The sequence below is a fragment of the Primulina tabacum genome, chromosome 2 (genome assembly GCF_025594145.1).
Source record: "Primulina tabacum isolate GXHZ01 chromosome 2, ASM2559414v2, whole genome shotgun sequence".
NCBI classification, from domain to species: Eukaryota; Viridiplantae; Streptophyta; class Magnoliopsida; order Lamiales; family Gesneriaceae; genus Primulina; species Primulina tabacum.
The window spans coordinates 23,784,380-23,810,855 of NC_134551.1; the positions used below are offsets into that span (position 1 = coordinate 23,784,380).

Here is a 26,476-nt window from a genome sequence, read left to right on the forward strand (position 1 = left end):
AAACATTCTACTAGTGCTTGAAAATCCAAAGAGAGAAGTCAAACATGAAATCGTAAATCGTTTACCAAACCTAAAAAACAATAATTATTTGAAAAGTGTAGCCCATACTACCTCTCAAAAATCTCTCAAAATCATAAAGTAAAATGTCGTAGAAATCTTTAACTTAAAGTGATAAACTTAAATGCGGAAATAGAAGCCCTGGTCCTCGGGTTATGTGTACCGACAGTACAGCAAGTCACCCGTCAAGACCTCCAATATCATTGCCATTAATCCCACCTGCATCAACACACCTAGTGAGTCTAAAAACTCAACACGTCCTATCTTTGGTAACAAGTAATACGTAATACAGTTAACATACAACAGTGAAAAATACTTATACTTAAAATATCATTTTCATGAAGATGCATAAACTTAAACTTAAACATTTTCATAAACATTTTCGTAATGCATAAAAACATTTTCAAAAGACATAAACATATCACTTAAACATATTCATATTCATGTCCATATTCGTATTCATACTCATGTTCGTGTTCATGTTCGTGTTTGTTGAATTCAGATCGTTGATTGTGACTTTCATATACGTGTTAGGCGATGGATCCATCTACATGTAACCACAATACTGGGCGGCGGGGGACACCAGCAACACTCTCACCGATCAACTGGGCCCTGGCCTTACGTATTATCATATCATCGTATACATATACATATACATATCCGTATCCAAGGAAATACGATCGTCGGGCTCCCACTGGGACCATAACCCTCACGATATCTCCAACATATCATCGTGTTAGTCACAATCCCTTCACATCCTTCAACATATTATCATCACTTAATAGAAATCATGCATATAACATTTTTCATTTTAAACCAAGCATGCAACATGTCTTTTAATGTTATTGTTTCATCATGAAAATCCATAGGCATTTAAAATGAACATTTTAACATTTTAAATTATAAACATATAAAATAATCATTTTACCCTGTAAACATTCATAAACATTAAAAATAATCACATTAGCATATAAAACAGCAAATAGGGCACTGCCATGACGTTTACTAATTTTTCAATGTAAAAAGACCGTTTTACCCCTGGACGTGACGTTTTACGTTTTTGACGTTTTCTTGATTTTATTGACTCTAACATGTCCCAAATAATTATTTAAGCTTAAATTATAATTCCCATAATTTTATGTAGCTTAAAAATGAGACTTTTTAATTAATTCGTATTTGGACGTGTTTGAAAGGCGTTTTAATTCCGAAAAATCCCAAACTTTAATATAAAATTCCTAAATTCTAATTTTAGTCTTTTATATTATTTTAGTCCCCATGAACCACTACTCGACCCCCGAGAGCCGTTTTTCAAGTTATTTTTCGAAATAAAAACCCTAAGCTACACCCAAGACCACCCATGAGCCAACCCGTGATTTTGTCGAGCCACGCCCGAGCCACCGTGATCCAAACCCTTCCCAGCCCCATTAGGGCCTACTGGACTCATGCTAACCCACAGGACTCGAACCCAGCCCCAAAACAGAACATAAACTTCTACCCTTACCATGGCCGAGAACTCCTATGATTCATGGACTCTATATTCCTGCGTTTAGGACCCTAGCCATCAAGACATTCCTTGAACCAGCTTGTTGTGCACCCCCCTAGGACTCTAAGGTCTCACCCTAGCCCAGCCGAAGCCCCCTTGGCCGAGCCTTTTCTCCTGCACGCTGCTGTCAAGAGCCGCGATCCCTCCTTGGCTCTCTGGTGGGAGTCCTAGCTTAGCTAGGACTCCTCCCATTCACCCAAACTCGGGTTCTAGTATGACTTGGACCCTACCCCTGACTCCCCCATGGTCTTAGCTCGGTCTTGGTCCCAACTGAACCCCAGCTAAGCCATCCTTCATGAAACCGAACCATATGATCCCATATGGCAGCAACTTGCTTCCAGCTTTTGTGTATTCTTTTGTGCAGTGATTGTGGCTTGTTCTAGGACTCTAAACTCATATAAAACAATACTTGGTTGTGTCCTAATCATGGCATCCCTTTATACAATATAAAAACATGTTATTGGACAACACAACCCATGTTTTAGAACCCATATACATGAAATTTCGAAAATAATGAAAAGTGCTTCTTGAATTACGTATTTTTCATGCACAAAAATATAATATGGTGTGATGATGTTTTAGAAGGGAAGAGTAGGTGTGCCTTTGCGTATTTAACGCTCGAATATCCGTTGACGACGAAGAACGGAGGACGGCTATGGCTTCTGCTTGACTTGTTGCCTTCGAACAACCCTTCCTCCAAGTGTTAGTATGTGAGCTGCCGTGTGTGGAGGTGTAGGAAGGTTTTCAGAATATATATTATAGGGTGGCCGATTGTTTTCCCCCAAACTAGACTAGGGTTTGTGATATTTTTACACTTTAAATACTAATTTAATTACTAAGTAGGCTTTAGGCCTATTAAGCCATAAAATTTAAGCCCATTAGTTTTAATTAGGATTAAATAAAATAATAACAATTTTTTTCTTTAATTAAATATGTGAATTTATTAGCCGGGTTGCCAAAAAGCTCGTATTTTAGTTGAAAAACCAACACCGATAAAATCTACGTCCCGGCGTACAAAATCACCTCAAAACCCTTATTTTCAAAAATACTAACAAGCATCGGCCATATTTAAATAATTAAAAATAATCATTTAATAAAAATATTTTACATTTTTCAGCCCTTGGTCCCCGTTCCTCGATCGTCACTTGAATATTCCTAAAAATACAATTTTATGCATTATGACAATAAAATCTCCTTTAGCATATAAACCAGTATGTCACATAATTAGTTAGCAACTAAAGTCGATTAATTACTAAATTTTCATAATTTCCCAGATTCGCACGCAGTTGGTTTACGTCGTCTTAATTTTGGACCTTACAAGGCCAATCGGAGTAGTTAGATAAGACATAGAGGTGCAACTTTCATGTTGAGAGTGTTGCCAAAATATGAGGAGAAGCGATGTTGCGATTCGATTTTTAGTTGCAAAGGATATTGTTGGCTTCAGGGGACAGTGCACCCGCGCCAGGAAGCTACCGCACCCGCGGTGTTTGGGCAGTAGGTCTATCGCACCCGCAGTCCATTATTCAGCGGACCCGCGGTCGTTTTCTTCGGATTTTCGGAAGTGGTACAGACTACCTAGCGCACCAGCGGTGGAAGAGTTAGCGCACCTGCAGTGTGTGAACAGTAAAGTCGTGTTTTGGAGTTTTAAGTTATATAATACAAGGGTTTGGATCATTTCTCTCATTCTTTTCCCTTCTTCTCGGTTTTTCAGCTCAAGGGAGATCTAGGGTTCTCATTCCTTTCTTTTGTTCCTTTGATTCAAGCTCCTAGTTGGATTATTGAAGTGAGAACAAGATCATTTGGGGTTCAAGGAGCTAAGGTAATGTTGTGGTTTAAGTTATTCTTGGATTATGGTGTGGGGGAAATCATGGAATGTGTGATTGTATTGATTGTATGGGTTTTATGGTATGGGTTTTTGATTATTAATTTGTTGATGATTCAATACATGGTTTATTGTTGTAGGATTTGTACCAAGAGTTTATAATCAAGCTTTCCATTGGTTGTAAGTGGAATTCATTTCTTGTGCTCACATGAAGTATATGTATTGTATTTCAATGGTTTTAATATGCTATTCCCTTCCACTTGATTCATCTTATGTATGGATACACTTTGTTGTGTATTAGAGGCTTCTATATGTCTCAATTATATAGAAGGGAATGCAAATGAAAGAGTATTCAAAGTGTTTGTTTTAATGTCCAAGAGAGAGTTCAAACGATTTATTGGATTGATAAATAGATAGTCAGAGATTGCATGCAATTAGTTGATCAACGACCATAGGCTTATATCCCAAAAGAGTAATCGATTTATATCGATGGGATAAAGGTACAGAGATAGAGATACTGTTTAGATATCAATCCACCAGAGAAAAGATAAATACCATCGTTATTGTCATGTTATACTATGTTATTCATGTTTCAAGAGTTACATGATATTTAATGATTTCAAAGCCATGTTTTACAGAGTATGATATGTATACATTGTTATGTAAGAGTTCCACTTGCTAAGTTTTATACTCATTCCAGTTATTTAATGTGATGCAGATAAGAGTGACGAGCCGGGACGTTGATTGGAGCCGAGGTCATATATACTGAGATGGAAGGAAGAAAATATTTTGTTAACATTTTGACATGATCAAAAATGATATTTTGTATTTTGATACAACACTTTATTGATCATGTATATACTTGTGATTGTATATATTTTGAAAATGTATTCATGTCAAGAGAATTTTTTTTAAAATCCTTCTTTCCTCTAAGTAAATTATTTCAATTTCCGCTGTTATTTTATAAAATCAGTCGAGGGCGTTACATGTTGTATGAAAATTCAACTAGAGGCAAATGTTTTCCCCAGTTTGCCCCAAAATCCAGCAAACATGCGTGAAGCATGTCTTCCAATATTTGAATGGTTTGTTCAGACTGACCATCAGTTTGCGGATGTGCTGCTGTGCTAAAATTTAATTTTGTACCAAGGCATTCCTGAAGTTTTTTCCATAATCTTGACATAAACTTCGGATCTCTATCAGATACTATGGTAGTGGGAATACCATGTAACCGTATAATTTCCTTCTGATAGAGTTCAGCTAGTCTTCCACCCAATATTTGTGACTAATGGGTATGAAATGTGCTGACTTGGTTAAGCGATCAACGATAACCCATATGCTATTAAAACCTCCTGGGAGCTGGGGTAATCCAGTCACAAAGTCCATAGTTATTTGATCCCATTTCCATTCTGGTATAGGAAGTGGTTGCAAAAGACCTGTTGGTCTTTGATGTTCAGCCTTTATCATTTGGCAAGATAGGCATTGTGAAATGAAATCTACAATATCTCGTTTAATTCCATTCCACCAGAAGTGGTTTTTAATCTCTTGGTACATCTTAGATCCTCCTAGATGAATGCTGATCCGATACTGATGTAATTTTTCCATTATTTCCTTTTTCATTGAGCTAGGCACACAAATACGGTCATGATAGAATTGTATTCCTTGTGAATTGGTGACGAAATTTGTATCAGTACGGATTTTGGAATCTTCTTGTTCCAATTCTTGATTTTGCTTAACTATGGTATGAAATTCAGGTTCAATTCTCAATCCGGCCAAGTGCCCAGGAGAATGGATGTGTATCCATGCTCTTACTGCTTTCATTTCCAAACAAGCCATGGTAATCTTTCTACTTAAAGCATCAGTCACTACATTCGCTTTACCTGATTGATAAAGAATGGAACAATCGTAATCTTCCAAAAATTCAATCCATCTTCTTTGCCTCATGTTCAGATCTTTTTGAGTAAATAAATACTTCAAGCTTTTGTGGTCTGTATAAATATCAAAAGTAGAACCGTACAAGTAGTGTCTCCATTTTGCTAATGCAAACACTATTGCTCCTAATTCTAGATCATGAGTGGGATAATTTAACTCGTGATTCTTTAATTTTCTAGATGCATATGCAATAACTTTATAATTTTGCATCAATACCCATCTAAAGCCTTCTTTTGAGGGATCTGTGTAAAGCACAAATCCTTCTGTCCCTTCTGGTAAAGCTAATACAGGTGCACTAGTAAGCATTTCTTTTAATTTGCAAAAACTTTTCTCACACTCATCATTCCACAAGAAAGGGTTGTCTTTGCAAGTTAGCTGTGTCAGGGGAACAACAATTTTCGCAAAATCTTTAATGAATCTTCGGTAGTATCCTGCTAGGCCGAGAAAACTTCTAATTTCTGTGATGTTGATTGGTTGTTTCCAACGAGATATGGCTTATATTTTTGCAGGATCTACTTCCAGTCCTTTCTTAGAGATAAAGTGGCCAAGAAATGACACTTTTTCTGGCCAAAATTCACACTTACTGAATTTGACATACAATTGATGTTCTTTCAAAGTTTTGAGAATCAATCGTAGATGTTGAGCATGTTCCTCATGACTTCTTGAAAATATCAAAATGTCATCTATTAATATGACGACGAATTTTTCCAAGAATGGTTGAAATATTTGATGCATCATATCCATGAAAGCCGCAGGAGCGTTGGTTAATTCGAATGGCATTACCACAAACTCATAGTGTCCATAACGGGTATTAAAAGCGGCTTTGGAGATGTCATCATCCTTAATTCTCAATTGGTAATATCCTTGTCGCAAATCAAGTTTTGAATATACTTGAGACCCTTGTAAGACATCAAATAATTCTTCGATATGCGGTAAAGGATATTTTTTTTTGATGGTAACATTGTTAAGTTCTCGATAATCAATGCACATCCTTAGAGTTCCATCTTTCTTTTTGAAAAATAATACAAGAGCGCCCCTTGGAGATGTACTAGGTCGGACGTATTTTTTGTCCATGAGCTCTTGTAATTGAAGTTTTAATTCTTTTAACTCTGAAGGTGCCATTCGGTATGGAGTTTTAGATCTCGGTTGTGCTCCAGGTATTATATCAATGGAAAATTATACGTCTCTCTGAGGAGGTAAAGTATCGATCTCTTCACGAAAAACCTTTGGAAATTCTTGTACAATTGAGATTTCTGAGATCTTGAGTTGATCCTTTGGCTTATTTATCAAATAAGCTAGAAATCCTTGTTCGTTGTCTTTTAGTATAGCCCTAGCTTCTGCTGTTGATACTATTCACATGGTATTGTTAGCTTTGGAAATGATTGGACGAGAATTTTGAAGATAAAATTCTTTTGTGTAGCAATTGAGCTGGGCTTGGTGTTTAAATTACCAGTTCATTCCAAGAATAATATCATAGTTCTTGATAGGTAATTCAATCAAATCTGCTAGATATTCTCTTTTTTTGGAAATTTAAGGGACAACTTTTGAAAATGATGTCAGTAATCATTGTTGTCCCTAAAGGTGAGCTAATTTCGAAGCTATATGGTAGCTGTTCCAATAACAGTGGTAATTTATGTACGAAAACTTTTGAGATAAAAGAATGAGTAGCTCCTGAATCAAATAAAGTTTTTGCCGAACTAGATAATATGGTAACAGTATCTTCTACGACTGCAGTGGGGTCAATTTCCTCCTCTTTGTTTCCTAAGAGTGCATAGGCTCGAGCAGGTATCTTTGGCTTTGTTGTGGGTTGAGTCTTCTGCGTTCTTTTTGGACAATCTTGAATACGGTGTTGCTCACTTCCATAAATAAGACATTTCCCACCTTTTCTCTAGCACTTTTCTTCTTCATGATTTGTTAATCCGCAATATCCACACTTTGTACTATTGTTTCTTCGAACTTTTCCTTTGACAGCTTCTCCTTGCCTGACTGGTTGTGTTCTCTTTTCAAATTTTCTTTTCCGGTTGTCATCTTCAAAAAGGTTGTGCTTCCTGAGTTTCTTTTCTTCTTCCTCTTTTTTAAGAAGTGCCTTGATGTCTTCTTCTACTCGTAGAGCTTGATTGGCAGTAAAAACATAACTGGCAACTTCTGTGGACAATGTTGCCCAACGAATATCTAGATTTAATCCTTGAACAAATTTTTTTCTTTTTCTTAAGCCTCATCTTCCATGTAGTGTGGTGCAGAATGTATAAGACGGTGGAATTCTGCCTCATATTGAGCTACGGTCATGTCACCTTGGACTAAATCCATAAATTCACGTTCCCGGGTATTTAATATAACTTGAGTTATATATTTACCTTCAAATTCTTGCAAAAAATTGTCCCACATTTTTGAAGTGTGATTCCTTGTCCACTTATGTTCCACCGTACGCCACCAGTTGTGAGCTGCTTCTTCAAATAAGTAAGTGAAAAAATTCGTCTTTTGTTCTTCAGAATAATTGAGAATAGAGAATATTTTGTTGATTTTGCTTAGCCAAGATTCTGCTTGATGCGCATCTGGTTTGCCTTCAAACTTTGGCGGTTTGAATCTCAAAAATCCCTCAAGAGCTCGATCATTTGCCTCAATGTGATGTTCTTGAGCTTGATCATGAGGTCGTGGTTGATTTTGCTGCAAAACTGTACAAATTAATTCATTATTTCAAACAAAATTTGTACGTTTTGTTCTTGGGGGGGATTGTGTTGAGCTCTTCTGGAATTTCCACCAGTTGCCGAGTTGTGGTCATCTTGAGGGGGAATTTCTTGTCCGATTCTAGCTTGAGTACTATTTTGTGAAGACGTCATTCTAAACACATAAATATAAAATATAAAATTTTGTTTTAACATATCTTGCACTATATATATATATATATATATATATCATAAATGTACATAGTTAGGTCATAGGATAAACAGTCAGTTTTATTTATAAACTAGACATGTTTCAAATATTTACAATACACAAGCATAATACAAACAGAACTAGCAAAGTGGGTGTTATCATGCCTACAAAATTGATGAACTTGATAATCATCATACCTACAAAAGATGATGATTATTAATACTAGTTATATACTAGTGTCAAATAGTCATTGTCTTCATATCTCGTAGTCTGAGAGATCTATAAAAGTTATGTGGCTCGTGCCTTCATTTATGCATGTGGTTCCCATGGTAACATTTTGATCTGTATTTGGCAGTGATGTATATGGTTCGACTGGGTCCGGTTCATAACTAAGCTCATTAACATTTCCACTTTCAGGTATGATAGTCATTGGAACAAGTTCATCTACTCCAAATACAAAGTTTTCCCACATGAGGTCAGGAAGAAATTCAACTTCAGGTGACTGCAACAGATAATCTTCTATCATAAAAGGTTTTTGATTTATTGTTGTGTTCATGACTCCAGGATATTCTTCAAAAGGGGCTGGTACATACTGTGGAATATTTTTAGTCGAACTACTACCTCCGGTTTCAAATGTGTTAGTGATGGGAGGAGTTGTGGTCTGATTATCTTGATTTGTGTAAGATGGACCAATAACACCAGGTTCCATTCCTTGGATAGATTGATAAAACAGTCCACGCCCGTGCTTGATTAAGTAGTCAATGTGGATTGAAGGGAGTGATACTCCTTTTAAGACAGTAATCAAACCTCGGTCATAGAATTCATGCATGTTTAGTAAATATATAAGAGTGCGGTCTCTTTCATATAGTACATGACCCAAATCTCCCTGATATGCTAGATTATCAGTCCTCATCCGTTCTTCAATAAATCCATGAAAAGTTTCAGTTGTTCCAAAGGTTTCAAAATGTTCCCGATACATATCCACTAGGCATTTCAAATCCGAGTTTTCTTTGCTTAATTTTTTTATCTCTTCCTCCATTTGTTTGATGATTATAGTTTGTTTATTTTTTGATGTCCCACTAGACTCCGTCATCCTGAAAGGAGACATTTCAATTATGAGGAAAAAAAACATAAAGATTAACGTATGACATTATAATAAACCTTATGCTCCTGTCTCTAGGCTCTAAGAAACTTGGCTCTGATACCACCTCTGTGACGCCCGGTTTAGGAATTCATAATTATTCCCTTACTGAGTGCCATATTTTCTATAATATTTCTTTATTGAACTGCTATCTTTATTTTTACCATTATTATTATTAAAAAATATTGTAGATAAAAATTTAAATATTTTCTACTATTATTAAAAGATTATATACAAATATTTAAATTCTTATTTCAAATATATACAATTATTTTACAGTGAAAGTTTAACATTTATTTATAAACAAATCATCACAACTTTCAAATGCTCTTATGTCAGCTTCAGTTATTTTCCTCCTGTTCCAATTCTGAGGTTCCGGTGTCTGGATATTACAATACACGAAAAGAAACAGAGGGTTAAGTCTTTGAGAACTTAGTGAGTTTAAATTAGTTTATAGCTTTTAACGAAGTTAAAATAACGCTTCATAATAATTATGCATGAAGTAATAGGCATAAATTAGATGTTATGAATGCTATGCAATGTTAAATTTACTAAGAATAATAGATAAATAAAAATTTCATGATTTAACATTGGTTGCTCTAATTGAGCACTTATAAGATCCTTTTACGAGCCGGGTGAACCATTCTCCGGAACGAAATATCGGTACGCGTTGTTCAGATGAACCATATACACGGGAATTTTGACCTGTTGTTCATTGGACTCACTTTCCGGGCCGAAGCCACGTTGTCCAGTGGACTCAATTTCCGGACCGAAATCCGTTGTCAATGACTCCATTCATTAATGGTATATCAATTCATTCATAAATATGCAAGAAAATATATCAGTAATCGAAATGAACTGCGGATGATATTTGAACATTAAATAAATGTTATTGAAATTTTCAGGCCAAATGCCAAAGGCTTTAATAGAAGAATGAATAATAATTTCCTCACCTGATAACTTACAGTTTAGGCTCGATTAATAATCCGAATTGTTGGAGCAAGTTCTATAAATATATTATGAATGATATTTATATGTTAGAGTTTTAAAGAAATAGCTGATCATTTCCATGTTATTTTTGTTCAAAATTTAACCCGGTTGATTTTACTTAAGTTCGCAAAATTCATATTAATTAGAAGATATCTCTAATCATTACGAAAGTTGGCCAAAAAGTCGGAAACATTAGCAGAAAGGTTCGGCCACTGGAAAAATGGAGATACGGCGGCGCGTGAGGTACACGCGCTGACAGTTCCGACGCGTGATTGGCCTTCTGGCAGCCACGAGCGGCCAGTTATTTTTCAGCTTATATAACTTTGTAAGATCTTTAATTCTTATGTTGAAAGTATTTTCAAATTCCTATCCGATCAATATAAATATCGTTTTATGGAGAACTAAGGTACTCCAGCATTCCGAAAATGATAGTTCCGGCAATATTTTGGGACGACGGATGGTATGTCCCTTATGATGCGAAACCTCGTACGAATAAGAAGCAAACACGATTATTGAAATCGCACCCTCGACTCAATAACAAACAAGGATCGATTTGTTGTCCCGATCTTTTGAAACAAGTAACGGTTTGTGATATTCACCTCTATGTTATTAAAACTTAGCAACAAATATCAACGATAAAACAATTGAATTTCAAACGAACCTTCAAATATCTTGTTTTGACAATTCGAGCGAAAAACAATCGACAATCGCCACAAAGATGCAATCTTTGATAAGTTTGATTTTGGTAATAACAAAGCAATGAAATGCCTTGAATGTTGAGAATAAACTCAAGCAATTTTCATATCCTTCAATAATGTTTCGTTCATAGTCCTTACACTGCATTATATAAACAATAAACTACAAGAAAAGTTGTGTGAAAAGGCTTAATAAAAGTAGATAACAATTTTGACACGGAAGGGCGCCACCGAACTCGCGCGGATGCGCGCAGGTTCCTGCACAAGGAAAGCCTCCGGCGCACGGTAGCGCTGGTCGTGGCGCCATGGCGCCCGCAGAAAGTCGCGCGGGGGCGCGGCGCTCTAGGTTTTATGCGCGTGGGTGCGCGGAATCATGCGCTGTGGCGCGTGTGCTGCTGTCCTCATGGTCCTTTATCACTTGAATAAATTCCAAATACTTCCATATTTGTGCCTATGTTCACCAAGCTTCTCTAATTTATACACCCAAATTGTAGGACTTCCTTGATAGCTTTTCATGAGTCCTTGAAGTGCATCTTTAAACTTCTTGCTTCGTCCCCCTCGTTAGAGGTCCTTCGGGCAACTCCAACGACTCCCATACTTTCTTTGGTGCTTGATCAACCACATTTGCATCATTCTCCCCTTCTTGAAAAGGATTTGTCCTCAAATCTTGATCATCTCCTACATCAAACAACGAAAGATCACTAACATTAAAAGTAAAGCTGACATTATACTCACCTGGTAGGTCTAATTTGTAGGCATTGTCGTTGATCTTTTCAAGCACTTGAAATGGTCCGTCACCCCTAGGTAAGAGTTTTGAACGTCGCTTTTCTGGAAATCTTTCCTTCCTTAAGTGCAACCACACCCAATATCCCTTTTAAAAAACCATCTTTTTCCTTCCCTTGTTGGCTTGCTTCAGTGTATTGTAAATTCTTCTTCTCGATGTTATCCTTGACCTTCTCATGCAAACTTCTAACGAATTCAGCTTTCTTCTTGCCATCCATATTCAACCTTTCACTCATAGGTAAAGACATCAAATCTAATGGAGTCAAAGGATTAAAACCATATACAATTTCAAATGGTGAATAATTCGTAGTAGAATGCACACTACGATTATAAGCAAACTCAACAAATGGTAAACAATCCTCCCATTTCTTTAAGTTCTTTTTAAGAATAGCATGCAAAAGTGTTCCTAAAGTTCTATTGACAACTTCAGTTTGCCCATCCGTTTGAGGATGACATATAGTAGAAAACAACAATTTTGTGCCAAGTTTAGCCCATAACGTCTTCCAAAAGTAACTCAAGAATTTAACATCGCGATCAGAAACAATAGTCCTAGGCATGCCATGCAACCTAACGACTTCTCTAAAGAATAGGTCCGCAATGTGAGATGCATCATCAGTTTTGTGACAAGCAATAAAATGTGTCATCTTAGAAAACCTATCCACAACAACAAATATAGAATCCCTCCCCTTCTTTGTCCTAGGCAACCCCAAAACAAAGTCCATAGAAATATCAACCCAAGGTTCACTAGGGACGGGAAATGGTGTATACAAGCCATGTGGTTGTGTTTTAGATTTAGCTTGTCTACAAGTAATGCACTTATCACAAACACGCTCAACGTCACGTTTCATGTGTGGCCAATAGAAATGTTCATGCAATGCACTTAAAGTTTTAGCCACACCAAAATGCCCCATTAAGCCACCCCCATGTGCCTCCCTAACAAGTAATTCACGAATGGATGATCTAGGGACGTACAACCTATCTTCTTTAAACAAGAAACCATGATGCAAATAAAATTTGTCATGTGGACCATGCATACATGTTTCAAATACATTCTTAAAATCCTCATCTAGCACATATAATTCCTTCACATGCTCAAACCCCAAAACTTTAGACTCCAAAGTAGAGATTAGTACATACCTTTGTGATAATGCGTCAGCCACTACATTTTCCTTACCTTGTTTGTACTTGATGATGTAGGGAAATGTACCTATGAATGCAACCCACTTGGCATGCCGCTTGTTCAACTTCTGCTGCCCCTTAAGGTACTTAAGAGACTCATGATCCGTGTGAATCACAAACTCTTTAGGCCTCAAGTAGTGTTGCCACACCTCCAAAGTCCTCACAAGCGCGTACAACTCCTTGTCATACGTTGGATAGTTCAGCGCTGCTCCATTGAGTTTCTCACTAAAATACGCCACTAGTCGTCCTCCTTGCATCAAAACACCACCAATACCTACACCTGAAGCATCACATTCAATTTCAAAAGTATTAGAAAAATCAGACAAAACAAGTAAAGGTGCACTAATTAACTTTTGTTTAATAATATTAAAAGACTTCTCTTGCTCTTCGCACCAATGGAATGGAACGTTCTTCTTAATCACCGCCGTCATCGGTGCAGCCAGTGTGCTAAAATCTTTTACAAACCTCCTATAGAAGCTTGCAAGACCATGAAAGCTTCGAACTTGACCAACAGAAGCAGGCGTTGGCCAATCTCGAATAGCACTTACCTTGTCCTCATCCACTTGTATCCCCTGCGAACTTACCACAAACCAAGAAAGACAAGCTTGCTTGTACAAAAATCACATTTCTTTAAGTTAGCATAGAAATTTTCAGCCCTAAGTGTTGTCAGTACAAGTCTCAAATGCTTAACATGCTCATCCAAGTTTTTGTTATACACTAGGATATCATCAAAATAAACCACAACAAACTTTCCTATGTGTGCACACAAAACATGATTCATTAACCTCATAAAGGTGCTAGGAGCGTTAGTTAAGCCAAAGGGCATGACCATCCACTCATATAACCCGTATTTTGTTTTCAAAGCAGTTTTCCACTCATCACCTTCTCTCATTCTAATTTGATGATAACCACTCTTCAAATCAATTTTGCTAAAGATACAAGCACCATGCAATTCATCTAACATATCATCTAGTCTAGGTATGGGATGCCTATACTTAATGGTTATGTTATTGATTGCTCTACAATCTACACACATACGCCATGAGCCATCTTTCTTAGGAACAAGTAAAACAGGTACAGCACAGGGTGACATGGACTCATGCACAAAACCCCTATCTAACAACTCACTTACCTGCCGCTGAAGTTCCTTAGTCTCCTCCGGATTGCTCCTATAGGCTGGACGATTTGGCAATACACTTCCGGGTACCAAATCAATTTGGTGCTCAATCCCCCTCAATGGTGGTAAACCTTGAGGTAGCTCCTCCGGAAATACATCTTCAAATTCCTGCAAAAGTGAAACAACAATGCTCGGAAGGGATCCTGCAATATCACTTGTGTTAAAGAGAATCTCTTTGTAAAAAATCAACACAAGTGGATCATGTGTGTGCAACAATTGTTTCAACTCACTCTTTTGGGCCATATATGTTTTCTTTTTGACCTCTTTCCTCTCATTTTCTTTTTCCTAATTTTTCTTTTGTATGGCTATCTCAGTTTTTCTTTTAGCCATTTCATTTTTGTTTTCAAAGGCCATCTCACTTTTTAATTCACTATTTTTTTGGGCCTCATCTCTCTTCTTTTTTTTCAATTGGTCCTCCAACACTTGCTTTGGGGACAAAGGAAGTAAAACAATGGGTTCTTTCTTAAGTACAAAAGAATATTTATTTCTAACCCCATCATGTGTCACTTGCCTATCATATTGCCATGGTCTCCCTAACAAAATATGCCAAGCATGCATTGGCACCACATCACACAAAACCTCATCAACATACTTCCCAATTGAAAACGCAATCAAACCTTGTTTGTTCACTTTCACTTCAGCACAGTCATTCAACCACTGTAGCCTATATAGTTGAGGATGTTTCAAAGTAGGCAAGCTCAATTTTTCCACCATCTCAAGACTAGCAACATTGGTACAACTCCCTCCATCTATAATAATGTTGCAAATTTTGCCACTGACAAAAAATCTAGTATGGAACAAGTTTTCCCTCTGATTCGTGTCCTCTTCTTTGACTTGGGCACTCATGATACGTCTAGTCACTAATGTCTCACCCACAACTGCTTCATATCCCTCATCAAGATCCTCTAATGCAGGCATCTCATCTTCATCCTCTCCATCATCTCCCTCACTATGAGATTCATACTCCCCATAAGTATTCAACACCATCACTCTTTTATTGGGACATTGGCTAGCAATATGTCCAACTCCTTGACACCTAAAACATTTGATATCTATAGAACGATTAATAGGAGTTTCAGGTTTACCTTCCACTCCCTGCTTAGGCGTCTCCTGTTTAATGTAAACTTTGGGCTTGGCCACTACCTTGCCTTCTTCACGTTTAACAACGTTGGAACGCCAAGGTGTTGATGTATTCCCAGCTTGGGTGGTACGGCCAACTCCTCTCCTCTTGAGTTGTTGCTCTACTTTTATCGCCATCTGCACCATTTCATCTAGATCCAAGTAGTGTCTAAGCTCCACTTGGTCTTGAATTTCCCTGTTCAAACCACACAGAAAACGAGCCATAGTAGCCTCACTATCCTCCTCTATGTTTGCTCTAATCATGACTACTTCCAACTCTTTATAGTAGTCCTCAACACTCTTCACACCCTGTCTCAAAGTTTGTAACTTTTTAAACATTTCTCTATAATAGTGATTTGGTACAAACCTCTTCCTCATTACGCTCTTCATCTCAGCCCAAGTTTCTATAGGCATTTCATTGTATCTTCTCTTAGTGGTCACTAATTGATCCCACCAAATAAGTGCATAATCAACAAACTCAACCACATCCAACCTAACCTTTTTGAGTTCAGAATAATGGTGACAATCAAAAACAAATTCAACTCGCTTTTCCCATTCTAAATAAGCCTCTGGGTCTGACTTACCATGGAACGACGGAATTTTCATCTTAATACTACCTATGTTACTATCTTCCTTATTCCCATCATCGTACCTACCCCGTACAGCTTCTCTTCTTCCCCTACCAAATCCTCTACCTCTTCCGCTTCTACCCCAATTCTCGTTTTGACTCTCCTCTTCTCCTTCCAAATCATAATCATCCTCTTCTTCTTCCACTCTACCCAAACCTTTAGGCTTAGATTTATTTTCACTCGTACTAACCTCAAGCCTATCCAACCTCTCATATAAAGGATCCAACTCGGCCCTCATCATTCTACTAAATTGCCCAAATAACGCCTCCATTTGAACCTTAGACAACCCCTGATTCGAACTCTCTCCTACCTCCTCTCTCCATTTTACTTTCAGATTTTGTACCTGCAAGAAAATGTTAGTAGAAATAAAAGATGTTCTTCACCCAAATTCTCACAATCACTCCAAAGAAATAACACTCGCACTCAAATATTTTCACTCGAATGTGATAGTTCTCTCAAAGATGTGATCAATCTTTATATTTTTTTTTATCAAACTAACAAGATTTAACTTGTGAACACTTGCAACTGTCTCACTTGGATTGCACAAAGCCAAGAACACTAGAATAACACAGATTTGAAAACATAACAAAGGATAACACAGATATGAAAACAGAAACGAGGGAATAACACAGATCTGATAACAGAACGAAATTTATGTTTTTCTTTTCTTATATATTTTTTTTATATAGAAAGATTTGACAATAGAAACGAAAGGATACCACAGATCTGAGATCGGAACTGAAATTTTAGACAGATCTGAAAATAACAACAACAACGATAACTTACTTGAATCAAACAGAACCAGAAGCTCTGATACCAAATGATGCGAAACCTTGTACGAATGAGAAGCAAACACGATTATCGAAATCGCACCCTCGACTCAATAACAAACAAGGATCGATTTGTTGTACCGATCTTTTGAAACAAGTAACGGTTTATGATATTCACCTCTAAGTTATTAAAACTTAGCAACAAATATCAACGATAAAACAATTGAATTTCAAACGAACCTTCAAAGATCTTGTTTTGACAATCCGAGCGAAAAACAATCGACAAACGCCACAAAGATGCAATCTTTGATAAGTTTGATTTTGGTAATAACAAAGCAATGAAATGCCTTGAATGTTGAGAATAAAATCAAGCAATTTACATATCCTTCAATAATGTTTCCTTCATAGTCCTTACACTGCATTATATAAACAATAAAATACAAGAAAAGTTGTGTGAAAAGGCTTAATAAAAGTAGATAACAATTTTGACACGGAAGGGCGCACGGTGTCGCAAGAACTCGCGCGGATGCGCGCAGGTTCCTGCACAAGGACAGCCTCCGGCGCGCGGTAGCGCCGATTGTGGCACCATGGCGCGCGCCTGGCGCGCGCGGCCGCGCAAGAAGCTGCGCGGGGGCGCGGCGCTCTCGGTTTTATGCGCGCAGGTGCGCGGAATCATGCGCTGTGGCGCGTGTGATGCTTTCCTCATGGTCCTTTATCACTTGAATAACATTCCAAATACTTCCATATTTGTGCCCATGTTCACCAAGCTTCTCTAATTTATACACCCAACTTGTAGGACTTCCTTGATAGCTTTTCATGAGTCCTTGAAGTGCATCTTTAAACTTCTTGCTTCGTCCCCTCGTTATAGGTCCTTCGGGCAACTCCAACGACTGTCATGCTTTCTTTGGTGCTTGATCAACTACATTTGCATCACCTTATCTATGCAACAAGAGGCACAACTTTTATGTTTAAGTGAACCACTAGTTTGGTGTGTAGTTATAAGAAAGATGAGAGTAGATTACCTAGCTTGAAACGGTATTCCGTTGCCCTTTTTCGGAATATCTTGGTTTGATTTTCTTGTTCTTGATCGATCCTTTTACATCATCTCCAGTGCTATATTGCTTTAAGATATGAGGTGAATAGTTGGTGATTTATTGAAATTTTTCGGAAAGGTTTATAGATTTTTCTTCTATTTTTTTCTCTTTTCCCCTTCGTTTCTTCTTCTCTCTTCCATTTCTTTCTTCTCTTTCGGTTGATTTGTGAATTGAGAATGAGAAGAGCATTTAGATATATATAGCCGTGGACACATACTTATCCATATCTATTGTTTTATTTATTAAATGAAAAATATAATATTTATCTAAACTTAATATTATTATATACTTTGAATCTAATTATTATATTACATTAAACCTATTTATTGAACCTAATAATAAATTATCTTACATTGAACCTAATGATTATTGTACTTAATTACTTAACATATATGCTGAGCTTAATTATAATATTTTATTATATTTTGGGTATTTGATCTTGGAATGAGAACCTTATAGTACTTGATAAATTTTTAAGTGTATTGTGATGTATTTTAAGGTATTTCTAGATACTTTGGACAAATAAAATTTGTACCGAAAAATAATGTGGTAAAAAAATGAAAATAATAAAATTTAGTTATACTAATAAACTTTTAAATGCATTTATGCACCTTTGTATTTAGGGTGTCACATTCGATAACCGAGCTGAGAGATATGACCAAAATACCACAAGTTCTTATACCCAACTAATTGTTGTTTTGGTGCAATTAGTTCTATAATTGAGCGATCAGTTAGATCTTGATAACATCCAAATTTGCCCAACTGATATGAAATAAGATTTGTTCCAAATTGAGTTTTCTGATCAGTCCAATTGGCGGATTGTCATTTGGATCATCCAGTTGAGAGATATCTTCAAAATATCGAAACTTGCCAGAAATTCAGTTTGTGCAGAATTCAATTTCGGCTTGCTTCTTGTTTTTGAAACTCCACACTTGAGTAAATATGTTAGAAACACAATAACAAGTTTTATCAATATCAAAATCAAGATTGCGAACATGAAATGTTCCAACACTATGTGATCTCATGTGTATGTAGTTTGAAATATCTGATCAGAGTTTTGGTGGTAATAATGAAAGGGGTTTCATAGATTACACCATCGATTCAACTACGACATGACATATAGTATCAATTCATTGACAGCTCTCGATATACCAATAGTTGTCGAATCGGTCGGGATATATGAGATGAAGGACCGTACTGTACGCTAACCATAATAGATTGGTTCTTGCAGGCACTATCATTTGATACCTAGGGAATCATGTAAGCGATGCTGCTAGGCGTTTGACATGATTGGTTGGGTACTATCAGACTTGAGTTCTGACGTTATTATTATTAAGGAGTTGATACGTAAGAATGGAGCATTTGGGGTATGCTCATATAGGGACATGTTTAGTCCTGAATCACATTGAGATGTGAACCCACGGCTAGTTGTATCATTGAACCATTGAGGACCACATAAGTACTAGCTTTCTAGATCCCGTTGAGAAGAAAAATAGTTCAATGTGTTGAACGGCTTATAAAGGAGTTTATAAGCACTAAAAAAAATAGAAGTATGACTTCTATAAGAGGATTATGAGGAATGTGACTTTTAATTTGTGGAAGTATATCTAAATTAAAAATTGGCCAAATTTGAATCGGATTCACTGATAATCAGTTTTCTTTTAACTGTCTTCAGTTGAGCCAATGTCTTGGTCTGTTTAACTGATTTTGGAGCAGCCTGTTGCGTTCCAATCTCCTTTTTGATCTTCACGAACTGATCAGGAGAGATATCTAATTTAGTCTTGGGTGGCAGAACATTCTTCCCATTATAGAAGTCCTGGAGTTCTTTTGGGTAAATCTCCTGCGAGTATTGCCCCAAGAATATCCTCAGCCCAGTGGATTCAAGCTTCAGAAATACATTTTTCACATTGACTTCTTTGACTGATAAAGCTGATTCAAAGTTGATAGCCATAGCATTCAATATATGAGCAGGGATCTGATTTGCCATTGCTGAGAGTAAGGAAACCTGAGATTTTGCGAAATTCAAGCTCTGAGTGTATGAGTTTGGTCTGAGAGATGATGTACGCGTAAGAAAGAAACTGAATTGAAGCGGGGAATTATTTATATGTATGTGACTGTTTAAATTCTTGACACGTGTCAGTCCATCAAAATTTTGAATAAAAACGTGTGCTTGTAAGCGTGTGTACAATTTAAACGGTTCAAATGCTTCCACATTTCTTAAAATAAGATTCATCATTAGATAGCAAAAAGTCACGTCACTTGATTTGGAATATAATATGATTAATTAGTTAACTTATGTGAGAAGATTAGTGAAATACCCAACTGAACGATCAGTTGTAAGACTGTGTCCTTTCAGTTGAGAGTTTACTAACATTTGTCTTCTCAGTTCACCTCTTAAAAACTGATATTCCCCCTTAATTGGTGCATAGAATAACTAAAGTGACGATATAAAAATAAATTTAAAGGTCAGAAAGATTATCGTTTGCTGAAACGTTGACGGCCCTTCAGCTTCCATGATTTTCGGCTATAAATAGAAGTAACACAATTAGTTTCAGTCATATTGGTGAAAATATTCAAGACAAAAAGAATGGCAGATATGAGTAGCTCGAGTACTTCGCCGTTTGCTCTGGAGACCAGGAAGGCTGTTATAGAAGATGAAGTCTTCTATAAGAGTCTTCACTACTGGGAAAGTTACAGAAGCTTGAGTTCCTATATAATACTGGAGAGGCTACCACTCCCGAACTGGTGGCAGAGTTGAAAAGAGTGCGGGAGCACTTGAACATAGCTGTGTGGGTGGACATCTTTAAGGATGATCATATCTATCAGCTAATGCTTCGAAAGGAACTGAAAATCCTTAAGCGCATAGCTGTTTCTCAGAGCTTTGTCAAGACATCTACCGCACCTTTATCCACTTGGTTGAAAATGTGGATAATTGTTGTAGAGGAAAAATATGATGATGTAATCCGTGCAAACGTTTATGGTTGAATGAATTATTTATATGAGATTAATTTTGTTTTTCTCTTTCCTGCAAATTATAAATTTCATCAGTTGTTATATATGAATTACGAACTTAAACAGATGAACTGATGGAAGACTAACTTATATAAGTTGATTATGAACTGAAATCAGTAAAGCATTAAGTAATAAATGACAAACTGATATCAGTTGATAATGAACAACTAATAAATAAGAAGCCTGGGTAAATGAGAAAAACGCTTCGGTTGACTTGAGACTCTTTGGTTTCTTCAACATTTAATGTCATCTGTCTATAAATAAAACGAGAGAGATAAAATGTGAGACAATAACATTTCAATATGTCGGATTCAAGTGATTCTGATGCATGCAGCAGTACGCATATTCAAGTTACTGAACAATTAAGTCCTTATTTAGAAGAGTTGAAGAAAACGATGGAGGAATATGTCTTGACGAAAGTGATGTCAACATGGTTCAAAATTCATGATTTGCAGAGGATAAGTAGTGGTGGTGCCGCTCCTTCTCGTGCTCAAGCAGCAACAGCAAGAAAATACATTGATCGTTTTGAAGTCAGGCATGTTACAGACCTGGTTGATGACAATGTTCTGTTACAAGCAATGCTATGGAAGGAATGGCATGTGATTGAGAAGATTTCTACAATTGAATCATTTTCTAGAATCCGAATTTATGAGTTGAATAATTGGATTACAGAATGGCAAGATTCAGTTGTTCTAAGTTATCTTCTGTAAGATGGAATCGATTTTATTATTAATAAAGTATCATTTCCAATTTGTTGTTGTGTTCTTATTTTCTTCACAGAATTTTATTAGTAAAACATCATCAATAATAATTTTAAGACAAGTCAATTTAACCAAGAATATTGCGAAAGTAAGAAAACTTAGTCTCGGATAATGGTTTGGTGAAGATGTTTGCTGCTTGTTGCTCAGTTGAAATATACTCTAGTCTAATGTTCTTCTTCAAAGCATGATCTCTAATGAAGTGGTGCCTGACATCTATATGCTTGGTCCTTGAGTGAAGAACTGGATTATAGGTGATGGCAATTGTGCTCGTATTGTCACAAAATATGGGAGATTCATTTGTAATTACTCCATAATCTCTCAGTTGTTGCTGGATCCAGATCAGTTGTGCACAACAACTACTAACAGCAAGCTATTCTGCTTCAGTTGTTGAGGTAGCTATGGATGTCTGCTTTTTGCTGAACCAAGAGATCAGTTTGTCTCCTAGAAACTAACAAGATCCACTTGTACTTTTACGATCAAGCTTACATCCTGCATAATCTGCATCTGAATATCCAACTAAATTGAATGTAGAGTCTTTAGAATACCATAACCGAACATTTTGTGTACCCTTAAGATATTTCAAAATTCTTTTAGCAGCTGAGAAATGTGATTGCTTAGGATTTGCTTGAAATCTAGCACACATATAGATAGCAAATATAATATCAGGACGACTGGCAGTTAAGTACAACAATGAACCTATTAAACCTCGATATAATGTAGCCTCAACTGATATTCCCCCTTAATCATTGTCCAATTTTACCGATGAGCTCATGGGAATATTTGCAGCTGAACATGATTCCATGCCAAATTTCTTCAGCAGCTCCTTTATATATTTAGTTTGACTGATGAATATATTAGTCTCCAGTTGCTTCACTTGCAGTCCAAGAAAAAATGTCAATTCACCCATCATGCTCATTTCAAACTTATCCTGCATTAGCTTAGCAAACTTTTCGCATAATTTGAGATTAGTTGACCCAAATATGATATCATCAACATAAATTTGAACTAATAAAATGTGATCATTCTTAGCAAATTTGAACAAGGTCTTATCAACTGATCCAACAGAAAAATCATGATCAGTTAGAAATTTTGAAAGAGTTTCGTACCAAGCTCTGGGAGCTTGTTTAAGACCATATAAGGCTTTGTTCAAATGATATACATGATCAGGAAAGTTGTGATTTACAAAACCTGGGGGTTGTTCAACATATACTTCCTCTTGTAGTTGACCGTTCAGGAATGCACTCTTTACATCCATCTGATAGACCTTGAAGTTCTTGTGTGATGCATAAGCGAGAAAAATTCTGATTGCTTCCAGTCTTGCAACTGGAGCATACGTCTCATCATAGTCAATTCCTTCTTCTTGCCTATATTCTTGTGCCACTAATCTTGCTTTGTTGCGTCCAACTGAACCATCCTCGTTCAGTTTCTTTCTGTATACCCATTTTGTACCTATAATAGTTTTTGAAATTGGTCTGGGAACTAAGTTCCAGACATTGTTATAAGTGAACTGATTTAGCTCTTCTTGCATTGCATTTACCTAGTTAGGATCAGAAAGAGATTCATCAGTTTTCTTCGATTCTAGTTGTGAAACAAAAAGCTGAATAGATAAATAAATTTAGCATTTGATTGCGAGTTCTTACTGGATCAGATGGAATTTCTATTACCAGTTCAGGTGGATGTGATTTTCTCCATCTGCACTCAGTATTTGTTGTATCGGCAATTTCTTCAGTTGGTAACTGAAAACATTTTCAGTCTAAGTTGGTGCTTCGTCAACTGGTATTTGAATGTTATCATTATGCTCTATCAACTGATCAATAGCAACGATTTCCTGCACATCTGATTGGTCCAGTACTTCTGGTTCAGGTGTTTGAAGTATGTTTTGATTACCATGACTTTCATTTTTGTCATCATCTTCCAAACTGATATCTGTAAATCGATCAACTAGCTCAACTTGATCAGTTGGCTTATCAGTTAGTTCAGTTTCATCGAAATCAACATGAGCAGATTTTTTAACATTTAGGGTTTTCTTGTTAAAGACTCTATAAGCTATACTAACTGATGAATATCCAAGAAATATTCCTTCTGCAGATTTAGCATCAAACGCTTTTAAATAATTTTTACCATTATCAAGAATAAAACATCTGCAGCCGAATATTTTGAAATAAGTAATTATACTTTTTCTTCCATGCCAGATCTCATATGGTGTTTTCATATGATTTTTATTAATCATTGATCTGTTCTGAAAGTAACACGCAGTGTTTACTGCCTCTGCCCAAAATCTTTGAGAAATACCAGAATCAGCAAGCATCGTTCTAACAGCTACTTTAAGGGTCCGATTTCTTCTCTCATCTACACCATTTTGCTGAGGAGTTCTGGCTGCTGAGAGCTCATGCTTAATTCCAGCATTTTCTAGGAAATTTGAAAGAGTTTGATTGATGAATTCAGTTCAACGATCAGTTCTGATTCGATCAATTCCAACTGATTTTTCATTTAAAAGTCTTTTGAAGAGCTTTATTAGTTGCGAAGCAGTATGGTTTTTAGATTTGAGAAAAATAACCCAAGTAAATCTTGAAAAATCATCTACGACTACCAAGGTGTATTTCATTCCTCCTAAGCTCATGACTGGTATAGGTGCAAAGAGATCCATGTGCAACAGTTCTAAGCATCGGGATGAAGATTTACAGCCCTTGTTTTTAAAAGAGGATCGTACTTGTTTACCATACTGACATGCTGAGCTTTAAAGTTTAAATAAATTAGTCTCTTATGCCACAACTAGTTTTTAGATGATTTGGAAGCAATAAAACAAACTGGTGCATAAGTTTGATCATTCCAACTGACTTTATATGTGTTTCCACAACGTTTACCAGTTAGTATGATTTCATTAGTTGAAGTTTTGACTAAACATGAGTTTTTGTCAAATTGTACTGAGAATCCACTGTCGCATAACTGACTGATGCTAATCAAGTTATACTTCAGGTTTTCTACTAATAGAACATCTTTAAAAGTAAAGTTACCATGGATAAGCTTACCCTTACCCACAGTTCTACCTTTGGAATTGTCCCCGAAACTGATGTTTGGACAACTGTATTTGATCAGTTGAGATAACGCACTTGCATCTCCTGTCATATGTCGCGAACATCCACTGTCCAAATACCATATTGAGTTCTTGTTTGTACCTGTTACCTGCAATCACACACATAATATAATTTGTTACCCATATCTATTTGGTTCCTGAACTGATTAGTCCCTTAGGAACCCACACTTGGATTATTCTAACAGACTTTTCAGTAGCTGTATTCCAAATGGTTTTTCTCGGCTTTTGTGTGCTTGGTGTGTAGTGTACAGATGATACAATATGTTTTTTAGCTTTATTCAACTGATTGTTCAGTCTATATCTCTTCTGAACTGGCTTGCAGTTATAGTAATTGAAATAGATATTCGAATAGTTCTTGTGAAACCTCTTTGATGACTGACTTTGTGAATCAATTGAGAATTTTTTATTATAACAAATCTCATATCTTCTAGCCTTGCTCATATTCTCAGTAGGTTGCTCAATCAGTTTACTGGGCTCAATTTGTTCTTGTACCACTGTTGTTTTGACAAAGTGAATGTATTTCACTTTTTCTGTTTTTAGCTTTGGTTGAGTATCATTTGGATACATTTCTCCTTGAGTGTTGAACCATTAACCAGTTTTATCAGAAACTGATTTTTGTGAATTCTACATCTCATTCAATGCAGTAGATGACTTGTTCCAAGACTGAATGAGCTCAGTCTGTTTTGAGTTTTCAAGAATCAACTTCCGGATTAATGACTGATTTTTGTTTCTCTCTGCTTTTAACTCACTAATTTCCTTTTTTAGACTCAACCCATCAACTGATTCATCAGTTTTGGTTTTATTGTCTATGGGATCATTTTGCTTTGCTTTGATTTTTTTCAAATGATGATGCAAGCTTTTGATACTCATTTACCATGTCATATAGTGTTAGAATGAGTTCTTCTCGTGTGAAATCAGTTGAGCTGAAATCAAATACCTGTTGGCTAGATGATTCTTCTTCTGCATCATTAGCCATCAAGCACTTGACTTCCTCATCATCACTAGAGCTGCATGAGCTTTCTGGTTCTGACTCCTCACTGTCAGTTTCTGCCCATTTAGATTTGCTTTCTTCAGCTAAGAGTACCTCATGTTTCTTTCTGAAGGACTTTTTATCTTCCTTGGGTCTTCTTTTGTGCTCATATGATTTCTTTCTTCTATCAGTTAAGCCTTGACTGTCCTTCTTGGGTTTAGGACAATCTGCTAAGTGTCCTGATTTGCCACAGTTGTAGCAGGCATTTGATTCATCTTTGGAGCTGTTCCGTTGGTATGGCTTCTGGAAGTTTCCTTGATTCTTTCTCATGAACCTTCCAAATTTTTTGATGAAAAATGACATAGCATCACTGCTCAACTGATCAGCAGATTTTTCGACTGAACTGATTGGTTCTGTCCTGACAGCAGCTAGAGCAGTTGTGGCTGCAGGGGTAGATGGTTCTCCTTCTCTGGTCTGCAGCTCAAATTCATAAGCCTTTAAATCAGCAAACAGATCATGAAGTTCAATCTGGTTCAGATCTTTGGACTCCCTCATTGCCATGGTCTTGACATCCCATTCCTTGGGAAGACCTCTCATTATCTTTAGTGCAATCTCTTTGTTGGTATACACTTTTCCAAGTGCATTTAACTCATTGATGATACTGCTTACTCTTTCATCATACTCGTGCATTGATTCTCCTGCTTTCATTTTGATGTTATCAAACTTTTGAACAGCAACAGAAAGTTTATTTTCTTTGGTTTGATCATTTCCTTCACACAGCTGGATCAGCTTTTCCTAAATTTCTTTGGCTGTCTTACACATCTTTATTTTGCTGAA

General features: G+C 36.6%; 1 protein-coding gene across 1 annotated transcript; it reads right to left on the reverse strand.

Annotated features, from left to right (window-relative positions):
* Window positions 1-4,679: 4,679 nt before the first annotated feature.
* LOC142537594 (uncharacterized) lies at window positions 4,680-8,934 on the reverse strand. Its single transcript, XM_075643099.1, has 5 exons — window positions 8,529-8,934; window positions 7,706-8,023; window positions 7,309-7,496; window positions 5,432-5,726; window positions 4,680-5,299 (listed from the first exon to the last, which is right to left on the reverse strand). The coding sequence occupies exons 1-5, from the start codon at window positions 8,932-8,934 to the stop codon at window positions 4,680-4,682; spliced, it is 1,827 nt and encodes a 608-aa protein (XP_075499214.1).
* Window positions 8,935-26,476: the final 17,542 nt, after the last annotated feature.

Excerpts from the sequence above, each read along its gene's own strand:
- LOC142537594 (XM_075643099.1), bottom strand. The coding sequence starts at position 8,934 with ATGGAACCTGGTGTTATTGGTCCATCTTACACAAATCAAGATAATCAG. Across the intron at positions 5,727-7,308 it reads GAGAAGCTGTCAAAGGAAAA|CTAACTTGCAAAGACAACCC; the intron begins GTTCGAAGAAAC and ends CCCCTGACACAG. Across the intron at positions 5,300-5,431 it reads ATGGAGACACTACTTGTACG|GTAAAGCGAATGTAGTGACT; the intron begins GTTCTACTTTTG and ends TTTATCAATCAG.